The sequence below is a fragment of the Zingiber officinale genome, chromosome 1B (assembly GCF_018446385.1).
Source record: "Zingiber officinale cultivar Zhangliang chromosome 1B, Zo_v1.1, whole genome shotgun sequence".
NCBI lineage: Eukaryota > Viridiplantae > Streptophyta > Magnoliopsida > Zingiberales > Zingiberaceae > Zingiber > Zingiber officinale.
Window position 1 is genome coordinate 104,508,810 of NC_055986.1, and position 13,801 is coordinate 104,522,610.

At 39.9% G+C, this 13,801-nt stretch overlaps 1 protein-coding gene across 2 annotated transcripts; it reads right to left on the bottom strand.

The window, feature by feature from the left end:
* Positions 1 to 11,444: 11,444 nt before the first annotated feature.
* On the bottom strand, positions 11,445 to 12,881 carry LOC121984272 (myb family transcription factor PHL11-like). Of its 2 annotated transcripts, XM_042537238.1 has the most exons (6): positions 12,637 to 12,880; positions 12,467 to 12,543; positions 12,325 to 12,382; positions 12,160 to 12,235; positions 12,018 to 12,087; positions 11,445 to 11,938 (listed from the first exon to the last, which is right to left on the bottom strand). In XM_042537238.1, exons 1-6 carry the CDS (start codon positions 12,740 to 12,742, stop codon positions 11,597 to 11,599), a joined length of 729 nt encoding a protein of 242 aa, XP_042393172.1. In that variant the 5' UTR covers positions 12,743 to 12,880; the 3' UTR covers positions 11,445 to 11,596. The 2 variants fall into 2 exon arrangements, with proteins under 2 accessions (XP_042393172.1, XP_042393099.1); XM_042537165.1 differs by having other exon boundaries at positions 12,018 to 12,235; positions 12,637 to 12,881.
* Between the last annotated feature and the right edge of the window lie 920 nt (positions 12,882 to 13,801).

A 13,801-nucleotide genomic window follows, 5' to 3' on the forward strand; every position in this document is an offset into this window, starting at 1 on the left:
CCTAATTACACTACGACCTTCCAATGGTTTGTTCCTTTCCATCTTGGTCGTGAGCTACTGTTTATAATTTATAAGGTGCTGATAACATGATCCTCTGTGTGTGACACCACACACCATGTTATCTACAATATAAATTAATTGAACAACTACATTTATCATAAATGTAGACATTTGACCAATGTGATTCTTATTTCTAGATAAATGTTTATACCAAAAGCTAGACTTTTAGTATACACTATAACAATCTCCCACTTATACTAAAAGACTAAGCTGCCATAGTTGTTGCCATACATCTGATTCCCAACCCTTCAATATGCCCATCAAAAGCTCTTGCCTTAAGGGCCTTAGTGAAAGGATCTATAGGTCATCATCTGATGCATTCTAGGCGACAACAACTTCTCCTCGTTTATACGATTACTCGTTATTGGGTGGTACTTGTGCTCTATTGTGTTTACTTGCTTTATGGACTCATGGTTTCTTCGAGTTTGTTACTGCACCACTATTATTACAATAAATTGTAATAATCTTTGGACAAACCAGAAATCATATCTAAGTCCATCTTGAGGTTACTGAGTCATTTAGCTTCTATGACTGCCTCAGAGGCTACCACTTACTCAGCTTCTATGGTTGAGTCCGAAAAAGCACTTTTGTTTATCACTCTTCCATAGTTATGACTTTACCTCCTAAAGTAAACACAAAACCCCGAGGTCGACTTACTATTGTCCCTATCTGATTGGAGGTCAAAATCCGTGCAACCCACAGGGACCAAATTATCTGGCTTGTAAGCTAGCATATAATCTCTAGTGCCTCTAAGGTACTTTAATATATGCTTTACCGCAGTCCAGTGTCCTTGCCCAGGGTTACTTAGATATCTGCTAACTATGCCCTTGACAAAACAGATTTCTGATCTCGAGCATAGCATACATTAGGCTTCCGACAGCCGAATCATAAGGAACTACCTTCATTTCCTCTATCTACTTTGATGTCTTCGGAGACATCTCTTTAGATAAAGCTACTCCATGCCTAAAAGGTAAGAAACCTTTTCTTGGAGTTCTGCATGCTAAAACGAGCAAGGATTGTTTCAATATATGAAGCTTGGGATAAGTAAAATATATTCTTTTCTTGCGATCCCTTTGATCCCAAGAATATATGCATTCTCCTAAGTCCTTCATATCGAATTGTTTAGACAACCATACCCTTACTTCTGACAACACTTTGATATTGTTTCCAACTACCAAAAATGTTATCTACGTATAGTACAAGAAATACCACCACGTTTCCATCACATTTCTTGTATACACAAAACTCATTCGGTTATAAAATAAATCCATAGGTCTGGATTACTTCATTAAACCGGATGTACCAAGACCTTGAAGCTTTACTTCAGTCCATAAACTGTTTGAGCTTATACACAAGATGCTCTTTGCTCTTTGCAATGAACCCTTCTGGTTGCTTTATATGGATGTTTTCTTCAAGACTTCCATTAAGGAAAGTTGTCTTGACATCCACTTGCTAAATCTCATAGATAAAAGAATTCGGGTAGACTTAAACATGACTACCGGTAAAAAAGTTTCCTTTTTCAACAAGCCTTGCTTTGAAAGTTTCTACCTTCCTGTCTATCCCTCTTTTCCTATTGTAGACTTATTTTTACCCAATGGCTTTTACACCATTTGGTGATTTTATAAGCTTCCAGACTCTATTAGAATACATATATTCTAATTCTGTATTCTTTGCAAAGATGCTGCATCTTTATCTTGGAGTGCTTCATCATATGCCCTGAGATCAGGTTCATGTCCTCCAAGGATCAAGTCCAAAGACTCTCCCAAAACATGAATCTTTTTTAGATTGCCTAACAACCCTCCCACTATGACGAGGTACTTTCTGCAATTGTGTATCATTTGTGATACGTGTTGTAGTTTCTTGTGATATTTCATCTTGTACAGTTGGTACTAGGTTAGACGTGCCCTTTAATTTCCTTAAGAATAATTTTTACTCATGGGCTTGTGGTTTATAGTATAGTCCTTTTCTCAAATCGAGTATTAGTGCCAACAATGACCTTCCGATTTTAAGGACTACAAACCTCTTTTCATTTTTCTAGGATAACTCACAAACAAGTGAACTCATGTCCAATTTTTCAGTGTCTCTCACGTGCTAGACCACCCAAATCTGAATATGCTTCAGACTAGGCTTATGCCAATTCTACAATTATGTGGGAGTAGAGAGTTCTGACTTAGAAGGTACTATGTTCACTTCCGTTTCCAGTGTATATCCTTAAAACGAATTTGGTAATTTTCTAAATAACTCATCATCGATCTAATTATTCCATAAGAGCCTTATACCTTCTTTCTACTACACCATTCTGTTGGGATGTACCAAGTGCAGTTAGTTGAGATTGAATCCCTACTTCTGATAAGTGACTCCTAAATTCTCCCAAGAGGTATTTGCTACTACAATCTCACCGTAGTGTCTCGATATTTTTACTTTGACATTTCTCCGCATCAGTCTCGTACTCTTTGAACTAATCAAAGCACTTAGACTTGCGGTGTATCAAGTAAATCTATCTGTGTCTCGAATAGTTGTCTATAAATAGACGAAATATTCGAAACTACCTCTTGTCTGGATAGTCATAGGACCACACAAATCAGAATGAACCAATTATATTACATCTTTGGCTCCATACCCCTTAGACTTAAAAGCTTCTTGGTTATTTTTCCTTCCAAGTAAGACTCGTAGGTTGGAAAGATTTCCACTACCAATGAACCCAAGAGTTCATTGGTTATTATCCTTTGAATCCTACTCAAGTTAATATAACCTAGCCTTATATGCCAAAAATATGATTGGTTCATCTTCGAAGGTTACTTTCTCTTATTTAGAAAATGTGTTATTAATTTCCATTTATTGTATCGTGGGAGTTATTGGATTATAAATTGTCAACGAACATACTAGAACAGATAACTTACCTATTTTTCTTGATAACAAGTTTGTTATCAAAATAGATAGAATATCTATTCTTTAATAGTTTAGAAACCGAAATCAGGTTCTTTCTAAACTTAGTACGTAAAGACAATTTTTGCAAATCCATATTTTATTCTTATCAGAGGATAAGCATCTCCCACTGCAACAGCTACCACTTTTGAAGCAGTGCCCATGTAGACGGTGACTTCCCCTTCATATAGTTATCGGATTCCTAGAACCTCTGTAATAAATTGCAGACATAATCAGTGAATCCCATATCTACACACCAGGTACCGGTAGATAACACCACTAATCATGTATTAACTAATGAATGAAATACATCTATTTTGTTCTTAGTTCTAAGAGGACAGTCTACCTAAATGTCCAAGTCCTATTTCCAATCAAAACAATTGGAACTACTAAGTCTATTCTATAGTATAACAACTAGGGGATTGACAAACATTTTAAATTCTAAGAATCACAAAAATATTTGGTCAAGACCAACACCTTAAAATCCCCATGAATTTTGTATGCCACGATAGTGTGGACGTATACAAAATTAAAGAGGAGATTTTATTCATTAATTTTATTATCTCGTCATCCTAACTTTATGACAAATAAAATTAATTAGTTGATCTATCAAATATTTGGTCAAAACTTTTGAATTTTAAAATAACATTGATTCCTCAAACAATATTATTTAAATTCACCAACACCTCAAACACCGTGAATTTTGCATGCCACGATAGTGTGGACGTATACAAAATTGAACATTTGTAAGAGGAGGGTTTTACCCATTAATTATCTTGTCAATAAGTCTTTATAACAAATAAAATTTCCTCAAACACCGTGAATTTTGTATGCCACGATAGTGTGGACGTATACAAAACCAAACATTTGTTAAAGGGGTCTTTCCCATTAATTTTATTTCCTTGTCAAACTGACAAATAAAATTACCTCATACACCATGAATTTTTGTATGCCACGATAGTGTGGACGTATACAAAATCTCAACATTTGTAAGAGGGGGTTTTAATTTTATTATCTTGTCAACCTATCTTTATGATAAATTAATAGTTGGTTTTCTTCGGTCACACAAATAATAGCAATGACTCCGATGGGGAGGATATTATTAGACGTGCCTAAGTGTATACCATTATTTGACACTAAGTCCATTAATAAGATTATGCCCCTTCCGATGGGGAAGATCACACGCTCTTAATTAATTTCCTATAGTCATCCTAAATGGAAGTTTGATATAGTGATCCGCAAACAAACTCATCTGATATGGAGGAAGGCACTCAGAGCCAACGCGCAAGTTTGTTTGCATCACTTACAAACCAGTAATGGAGATCGTGGAATTTATTAAAATAAATCCCTCTCCCACTTAGTTATTTAAAGTGAGGAATTTTAAGTTATCCTAGCATACATCACATGCATACACACACATCACAGTAAAGATCACACGCGACAAAAATAGAATTTTACATATATCGATCCTATATTCCACGAAAGAATGTACATGTAATCTAGATCGAAAATAAAATTCTAAAATCCTAAGGCTAATACAGCTCCTGTTGTATTAATTACATACAATCATGTACACACAAAATAATGCCCTTGACATGTCCAAGGGTCCAACCACACACAACATCTATAAGCCATAATAGTTGGAGTCTGCAACCACAAAGTTAGCACATCCTACTATTATCCTGCTTAAATTATGTATGACATGTGCATAACCTAATTTGAAAACCGAACACACAAAGGCAAACCCTAGGAAGAAAAGAGAGAAAGAAAAAGAATAGAGTCGTTAGCCATGAAGGCACCTCTACCCCCTCTTTTATAATCCTTGGTCTTGGGAAATAAGGAAATTTTAATAAAAACTTCCTTAATTCCTTTGCCATGAAAACGAAAAAATTATTTAATTAAAAATAATTTTATTTTCTTAATATCAATGGTCGGCCACCTACAATCCCCAAATCAAGGAAAGTTTTAATTAAAACTAGAATTAAAACTTCCTAATTTGTTTCCGGAAATTTATAAAAATTTCTCCAATAATTTTTATCCCTTCATGATTGGTTAATAAAAAGGAAATTTTATAAATTAAAATCTTTCTTTTAAACATGTGGATAATTTCCAAAAAGGAAAGTTATCTCTAAAAATTAAAATCTCCTTTCAATCTACAAATAAGGAAAGATATTAAATCTTTTCTTAATCTTTTGTAGAAACTAATAAAAGAGAATTTTTAATTTTTTAAACTTTCTTTTAAATCATGAACATGATTAAAAGGAAAATTTTTACCAAAATTAAAATCAACCTTTTAATCTACAAATAAGGAAAGAGATTTAGCTCTTCTCTTAATCTTTTGTAGAATCTTATAAAAGGAAAGATTTAAATTTTTAAACTCTTTTTTAAATCATGTTATCCACATAAGAAAAATTTTAAAATTAAAATTCCTTTTTATTTTAATAGGGTCGGCCACCTAAGCTTGAGTTCAAGCTAGGGTCGGCCACATGAATTCACCCATGAACCAAGCCATGACCGGCCCTAGCTTGGTCTCCAAGCTAGCTTGACCGGCCCCTATAGGATGGGTAAGAAGGTGAGTATAGGTGAGTATAGTACTCTATAATTAAGAGGCTACGATAGGGACCGAGAGGAGGAATTGGTTTTGGTCTCCCGATAAAATTAAGCATCCCTCTTCTCTGATCCTTCTTTTCGCTGACTCCTCTTCACTGTGCCCTAAACCTCTCCACGTCGGTCTCCTCGCGCGATCCTCCTTCCTCGCGTCTTCCTCGCTGACCGCAACCCGTGCCCTAATCGGCCGAGCCGATTCCCCCTTTGTCCTCTCCTCTGCAGACGCCGACCCCCTCCCCTATGACCTAGCCGCCAGCCACCGAGCACCCTCCGATTACCGCCACCGTGCCCTAGCCATTCTCGACAGCGCATTTTCCCTCTCTTCCGTTGTCGCTGTGAGGCCTGCGTCGACCATCACTGGCAGTTGCCCTCTTCTATCTTTGATCCACTGCTGCTTATCATCGAAGGTGCTGCCACCGGCTGTTGTGGGAGAGCGCCATCACACCTCTTCAGTCGATCTAGTAATTGGTGGTGTCAAAGTCGCCGATCTCCTGTGCACTGCTGCCCTCTCCATTTCCCAATCACAGCCGCCAACCATGAGGTAGACGCCATCTCCTCTACTCTTCTTTCGATCTGGACGCTCGACGCTGAGAGCCGCTGCCTGGGCAGTGCACATCTGCAGGAGAGAAGTCTGGCGTAAGGTTGTTGGATTGAGCTTGATTAGATTACAAGGTTAATTGATAGATTGCTAAGTTCAGGCATCTACTCATGTTGGACAGCGATATTGCACTAGTTCGGTCACCATTATCGCAGTGAACGCACTCCGACACTGATCAAGCAGGTAATCTTCTAGAAATTAATGAGTTGTTGGAGGTCAATTCATTGTTTTATCATACTGCTGCAAATTGAATCAAAAGATAGTTGGGATTGGTCCGAATGGTGGAACGATTAGAGTTAATGGAGCTCACTATAACTGATCGATATTTAGTTTGGGATTTGATTTAGCTAATAAATTTATGTAGTTAGCTAAATCTATATATCATGTGTTGCAGGACTTTGTTTGGAGACAAACGTCTGGATACGAGATTTATTGCAATACAGACTACGTATAAAGGCGGGTACCTTGACTTATCTTTGATAATGCCATGTTGATATGTTTAGTAGGTTATAACCCTTAGTAATGATTATGTTCGTCTTTGCTTCGGTTGGTCACTACCCGATACCTGCTACATACTTGTTTTGTTTACTTATTATGCACTTCATGTTAGTACCTACCTGATTATACATGTGGCAAAAGGCGATTCGCTCGCCCCCAGCGCCCCCGCCAACCCGTCCCTAGGCCAACACGGATGAGGTAAATCACGGGTGACTACTAGCCATTAGTGCAAATAGCCAAGACATGGGGGAGGTTATGCTCGGTCACGCCGAGTTTCGACCCCAAGACCTCATGTGGCAACACCCCATGTCTTAACCATTGCACCGCCCCGAGGGGACTGATTATACATGCTTATAGGGGTAGTGGCACAACCATGTGTTTATTATATTCAGGATCTAGGTTTTTATACCTTATCTGATCTGTGTACCTTTGATTTGGTTCATTGTCCTATGATACACATTTTATATATATATGGATATTGCTATATTGTTCAGGATTCTGTCATGCTTAGTGTCATGCATCATTCGCATGATTGCATGTTACGCGATAGTCTGCTCCATTATTGTTGAGCACATCGTCAGTTTCATCTCTGTCGGTGCTCCGCTGGACGCTCATGGGTAGCGTGACACCGCGTGGTAGCAGGTCAGATTTGCTCGGTGGTGCTCCGCTGGGATGCTCATGGGTAGTGTGACTACAGCGTGGTAGCACACCGGGATCCCTCCCCGTCATTGTGCACCGGGAGATGAGAGCATTGCGCTCCCCCACTAATGATTTGGGGTAGGAGGATAGGTGTACTCCGACAGCATCCCATCCACTCGGTCACTCATCAGGAGTAGTGATGACAGAGTGCACGGTTGTCACAACCCTACCCACTCGGTCTCACCATCGTGTGTGAGATGGCTGACTGGCGTTAGGGGTGACCAGGAGCCATCATTGGCATCATACGCATTTATGCATTTACTGATTGTGTTTGTTGCACTTATATGCTGCATTTGAATGGATGCATATGTTTGACATGCATACAGGATTTATGATACTCTCGGTCTGACGACCTGATTATTCTGATAGGAGGCCCTGGTGAGTACAGTTCTCTTCACCCCCTTTCTATTGTGCATTTCCAACTTTTGTCTAGGAGACTGTACTCCATAGTTATTACTATTTGTTATAGTTTACTATACATGTCAACTAAGTATCTGCTGAGTTGTTGAACTCACCCCCGTGGACACTATCTTTTTCAGGTATCAGGTTGTTTACGGAGTCACTTAGAGTATCCTGTCTGCCGGTTTCCCACATCACTTCAGAAGACTTACTGGTTTCATTTATTCTTTATTTGTTTTATGTATTAAGAGTACTTAGCATTGTATATTCTGGTTTTGGCGCTGGAGTGTTGTTATGTGGTATTTTGTGTTATTTGATGGTTGTGTAAGCCTAGCCGGCTAGCAGTCTTGTATTTTGGTTTGTATTTTGTTTTCTATCATTTTCCGCTGTGTTTTGGTTTTAGTACAGCCGAGTGGGCTGCTACATATATAATTGCGTAGTTGTTTAGTTATTTTATTGTTATTATTCCGGCCATGTTGGCCGAGGTATATGTGGCCCTGAGGGCATTGTAGATATGTCTCAGATTGTCACTCGTACAGGGGAGATGCTGTCGAAATTTCTTCTGGCAGGGACTCTTCTGGGGCGTGATAGCTCTACGAAGAACCAATTGAAGCCGAATCCAACTCCTCGATGTACATCGAGTCATCGTCAGAAGAATCTGAGACCGAGGAAATTGTCGGGACAACCCTAATAGTCGAATTCCTTTCCGAGGACACAGAAAGCTCATCGCAGATGGGCATCGATGAAGGGAGAGAGTCTTTGGAAGAAAGTAGCAGTTCAGGGGAGCTACGGATAATGAGATCGACAAGGTAAGTCAGGTACGATCTCTTCCTCCTGATAAGTCATGTAAATTTGTTAAATTATTATCTAAAGACTGTTGCAAATTTGAAAAAGAAAATAAAGAATTACAGTTAATTATAGCCAAATCTTGCCTATTAGAAGATTTTAAAAAATAAAAAATGGAAAATGATAAATTGGAAATACAAGTAGAAGACTTAAAAATTTTTGCATGCTTAAATGTTAAAAATCAAAATAATAAGAGATATAATAATTTGAACTGGTATTTTAAATACCATAAGGGGCAAATTAAGAAAATCTCACAAAACTTGTTCCCAAAAGTTTCTTGATTAATTTAGTTGGAAGGAACCTATATTGAGTTCCAAAATCTTGTCTAAATTAAAATTTAATTGGACTTAAGACTTTCAGATAGTAGATTAAATGTTTAATTTCCTTTAAAAGTTTTGTCTAGAAAGTGGTTGTTGCTCCAATAACCAAGAAGGCCTAGTGCCTCACCACAGCCTAGAAGTCGATTAATGAAATAAAATGTTTAATTGAATAACTGATAAAGTATTTAATTATAATTAAATAATACTTTAAATAGTTACTCAAATATTTTTTACAGTTTTTTTAACTTAGACATTTTTTTATAAATTTATTTTTACTTAGAAATTTTTTATAGAACTTAGAGTTTCTAAAAATATTTACGTTGCAGTTTTTAAGTGATATCAAAATTATTTTCAATTTTTTTCAAAGATTTTTCAAAAACTTGATAAGCTCTTCTAAATTGTTGGAAAATCATAGTTTTTTTTTTTTAAAACTTTCTTATTTTTTAAAAAGTTACCTTTAGATTTTTTTTTGTATCCCATTTTTTATGTGATCAAAGGTGGAGAAGGGGAAGATTAAGTCTAGGGGGTAGCTTACTTTATGTTTTTTGTACTTTATTACAAAATTGATTTCTTTTACTTTTATGTTGATTTACCCTAATTTAACCTGAGTCGCTCACATAAAAAAGGGGGAGATTGTTGGTACCCCATGGTAGTTTTGATGTAGTTAAACAAGTTAAGTTAGATCCTGTTGTGTTTAACCCCGTGTCTAATTGTGTAGGAACTTAGGAGCATAGGGAGTTGAGTAAAAGACGCAGCTAGAGAGAAGGACGACATGGAAGAGAGATGACGAGTTCGGTGCATCTGAGGGACGAGGTGTTGTGGAAGAGTACACCGGTGGATGAGAAGGGAGTGTGCGGTGTTTCTGATGGACGAGAAGCCGGAGCGGAAGATTACTCAAGGGGAAAAACACGCAGCTAGCGAGAAGGTCGACACAGAAGAGAGTCGACGGGCTCGGTGCGCCCGAGGGACGAAGAGTTGCGGAAGAGTACGCTGGCAGATGAGAAGAAAGCACGCGACGATTCCGATGGACGAGAAGCCGGAGCAGAAGCTTGCTTGAGAAGGCCGAAAGTTATGTTCGGGTGAGCCATATTCCGGATGGCCTAGATCACCTAAGCAAAAGGAACCAGAGCGGAAGACTCGGACCGAGGTGAATGAAATAGGAGCAGAAGGCCTGGATTGGAAAAAGTCAACTTTGTTGACTTTCCTAGTTCGGGTGCCCAAAACAGGATTTATCCGAATTGCATTTGACCTCGATCCGTTGTGAAGGAGATAAAGTTTTATCCCCCTCTTGGTGCCTGGAACTTTCCAGGCACCCCGAGCAGGGCTATATAAGCAGTTTTGCTCCCAAAGCTAAAGAATAACAAGAAATTATGAAACAACCCTTGTACACATCCACTGTTCTATTTTAGCCTTCTATTTCTGTACTTCCATTACTATAAAGAGACTTCTCCGTCTAAAGGAGAATTTTAGTACACTTTAACTTCCTTGGATTAACAACCTCCCTGGTTGTAACCAAATAAATCTGTGAGCCTCATCTTTTTAGTTTATCTCTTATTTTGATTATGCAAGTATTTAGTTTAATTAAGTTATAAGTCTTAGGAATGTTTGTTTTGCTTGATTTGGTAGGGGCTATTCACCCCCCTCTAGCCGGCCACCGAGGGTCCTAACATCAAGGACTACGTGTCCAAGCAAGGCACTCCCCTACGCTCGGCCTGATCCATGCCAATCAGACCACATTCTAGTTTTCATAGCTCTCAGTCTACTCCCGGCCGACTCCATATCGATTGGACCCCATTCATAGCTCTCAGACTATGCTCGTTCGACTCCATGTCGAGTGAATGTTATTCAACTTTGCATAGCTCCTAGTCTACGCCCGGCCGACATAAGGCTGGGCCGACTATTTTTAGGAGACAATGTTATCAGGGAATCACAACCACTTGTCAGAGAGTAGCGGTTGTGTTGTCAGGAAATATTTTGATGCTCTGCTATATGCATGAAGCGGAATTTTCCTCCGCCTAACGGGAGTTCGTCGTATATTCTCTATCACCCGACATACCCTGACACCTAACATGCTCTGATGCTTAATGATTGTGAAGGTTACAAAAGGAAGTATAAAAAGGGAGGTCCACTACGTTGGCTAGGTACGCGCGCTCGTTCGCACACACGCATCTGCTACAGTTATACTTTTTTATATTTTTCCACTCAGCTTCTTTCTGACTTGAGAGTCAGAGGACCTATGTCAGGGATATTTTCCCTAGTTTCTCGCTCTAACGCTCCTTGGTGCTTAGTCTATGGTGTCTACAGGCTCGTGGGTACCATCAGTAACCCTCACTCCACACAAAGGTTGAGAGCCTAGATCGAATCCTCCGACCACATGTCAAAATCTTTTGCTTGTCAACATTGCTATTTTCGTCACCGACTCTCGCCATCCGACTCAGTTTTCGGACGAAATCACACCTCAAGTAAATCTTAACTTGAGCGTTAGAAAGATCTGAAGCAAACGTGGAACGGCTATCGAAAATGCTTACAAATGCAAATACTTTCAAATTTCTTTTCTCGTGCAAGAAAAAACAACTATATATTTAATCCGACTTCTTAACTTAGACAATACGATCGATCGATCGATCGATCAATTGTTTTCTCTTCAAATTTGCAGAGTTAAATCGCTTCCTCTTCCTCCACCAAACAGTTCGCAGCCGCTTCCTCCTTTCGCATTCAGGTCCAGCGGCTTCGCCTCTCCAACTTCCTCCCGCTGCCCCTCCCGGTAGAGCTGGAAACCCGAAACCCTCCTCTCGAATCCTCCTCCATCGCCTAATTTTGGATTCAGCTCGTGGTCCGCTTGGAGCTGGGACTGAGAAGAGGCGATGATGGCTTCTAAACCAGCAGTGGCTTTCATATCCAACGAGATGGTGGTGAGGGCTTTCTCTAGTAATGCTTGCAAGTATCTGCCTTGAGCTTCAATTCTCGACTGCAGTTTCTTTTGTACCTGAATCGAGTAGCAAAAATGGAGAACTCCAATGATAATGATAATAATAATTCTCATAATCATAATTCAAAAACCTTACCTCAAGTTGATCGTTCAGCCTTCTTTGAACATCCAATTGGTACCGTAATGCCTCGGTGATTCTCATGTCTCTATTACAGTTCGAAAGAGTCAAATTACATAGCCAAAAAGTTGAAGAAACATCTGTGATCAAATTTGTATACCCGACGTCTTCTCGTCCAGAAACGCTGCTGCATGCGTCGGAAGAGCAGTTATTGCTCCAAGTTGAGTTCTTGCTTCCTGTAAACAATTGCACACAGAAACAAGGGTTAATTCAGAGTAGTAGTTGATTGTTATTTGGTGGCTGCATGTTTAATTCCGCTGCTCACCCTTGTTGATTTCGATCCCTGCCTGCTCTCCTCGAGATTGTCTTCCCAGTCTGTATTTCTATATCATAAATACGAATTACTTCACAATTTCAACGAAGCACAACTGCAGAGAAGTCTAAAAGAACAGAGGAGAGAAGGGAACCTGCAGGTGGCTTTTGAGATGGTACAACGTCAACCCCTTGATGCCCATCAATCTAAGCACAGATTTCGGCGTTGCTTCTGCAATTCGAACAGCGACAACGACGGTTAACACAAGATCCTCAAATCAAAATTCCAAGTATTGAACGAAGGGAGAATGAGGATCTCAGTTACTGTCTGCTCCACCGAGCTTGGCGACGGCGTCGACGAAGCGGCCATGGAGGTCGGGCGTCCACCTCAGCCGAGGCCTCGTGTCTCCGGACTGAACATCGCCTTCCATGCCTCCCCTCTCTCTCTCTCTCACACACACACACTCAGAAACAGAGGAGAAAGAGAAGGAAACGGAATGGCTAATTTATACGGGCGTACGAGGACCGTAAACTCGGAAGATTCTCAGCGACGAAGCTGACAACGAATAGCATTTAAAAAGAAGGAAAGATACTCGCCGTCGCTATCTTCTATTAATTAACCGATCCATAATCCAAAAGCCATTCTCTTTCACGGTCGGCCAAGTCTATCTACTTCTTTCGGCAGCGCAGAGGAGAGGACTAGCCGCGCCGTTCCGCTGCGCCGCGGATCAGGGATTAAACCGAAGCCACGGGCTGTCGGGCGATGCAGCTAAAAGCGAGCAGATGTTAGTTAATTAGTTATAGCGCGCGGTTAGGTTGGTCCGGGGGGAGGAGCAGAAGCGCAGGCACGATCGGCGTGCGGGAGGGAATATTCGGGTGCTGGCGCGGGGGCGGGGGGAGAGAGAGATTTCCACCCAGCTGGGACGACGCCTTTGGCGGGGCGCGTGGGCGGCGCCGCGAATATTCGTGGCCTCTGCTCTCCCCCTCCGGCCGTGTCAGTCGTCACATCGTGGTCCACTTCTAGTTCGCGCTGTCGCTGTTGTTATTTTGTCCATGCCACAATCAATTTAATCCCTCTCAGAATTTTCCATTAACCAGCGAAGTAAATCGGGAAGCACCGATTTAGATTCTGACAGTTCAACGTCACAAATGTTGTAAACTCCCCCATTGTAATATATATCATGGGTGAGATTTAAACTCTGATTTAAGAAATCCGTCCTATTTTTTAAGGATCTTGGTATATCATATTTAAATTTTGCGGTGAGTGCTGTGTTACTCGATCCGCATTTAAATTTTAAGCCTCTCAAATTAGATCTTGATCTATCACCTTCTGTTGAGGTTCCATAATTTTTTTTTCTCTCCCCATGTTAAAGCTAAAGACTAAAATGAAAGAATTGAAAAATACTTAATTAATTATTTAAAAATTCTAACCGTTGCACTATAGTCTAAGGAGTTATTTAAAATTATTCTTTGATTCTCCCCCGTAACTC

Coding starts and splice junctions, on each gene's coding strand:
- LOC121984272 (XM_042537165.1), bottom strand. CDS start 12,742: ATGGAAGGCGATGTTCAGTCCGGAGACACGAGGCCTCGGCTGAGGTGG. Junction 12,383..12,466: donor ATCTCAAAAGCCACCTGCAG/GTTCCCTTCTCT, acceptor TTTATGATATAG/AAATACAGACTGGGAAGACA. Junction 11,939..12,017: donor GGCTGAACGATCAACTTGAG/GTAAGGTTTTTG, acceptor TACTCGATTCAG/GTACAAAAGAAACTGCAGTC.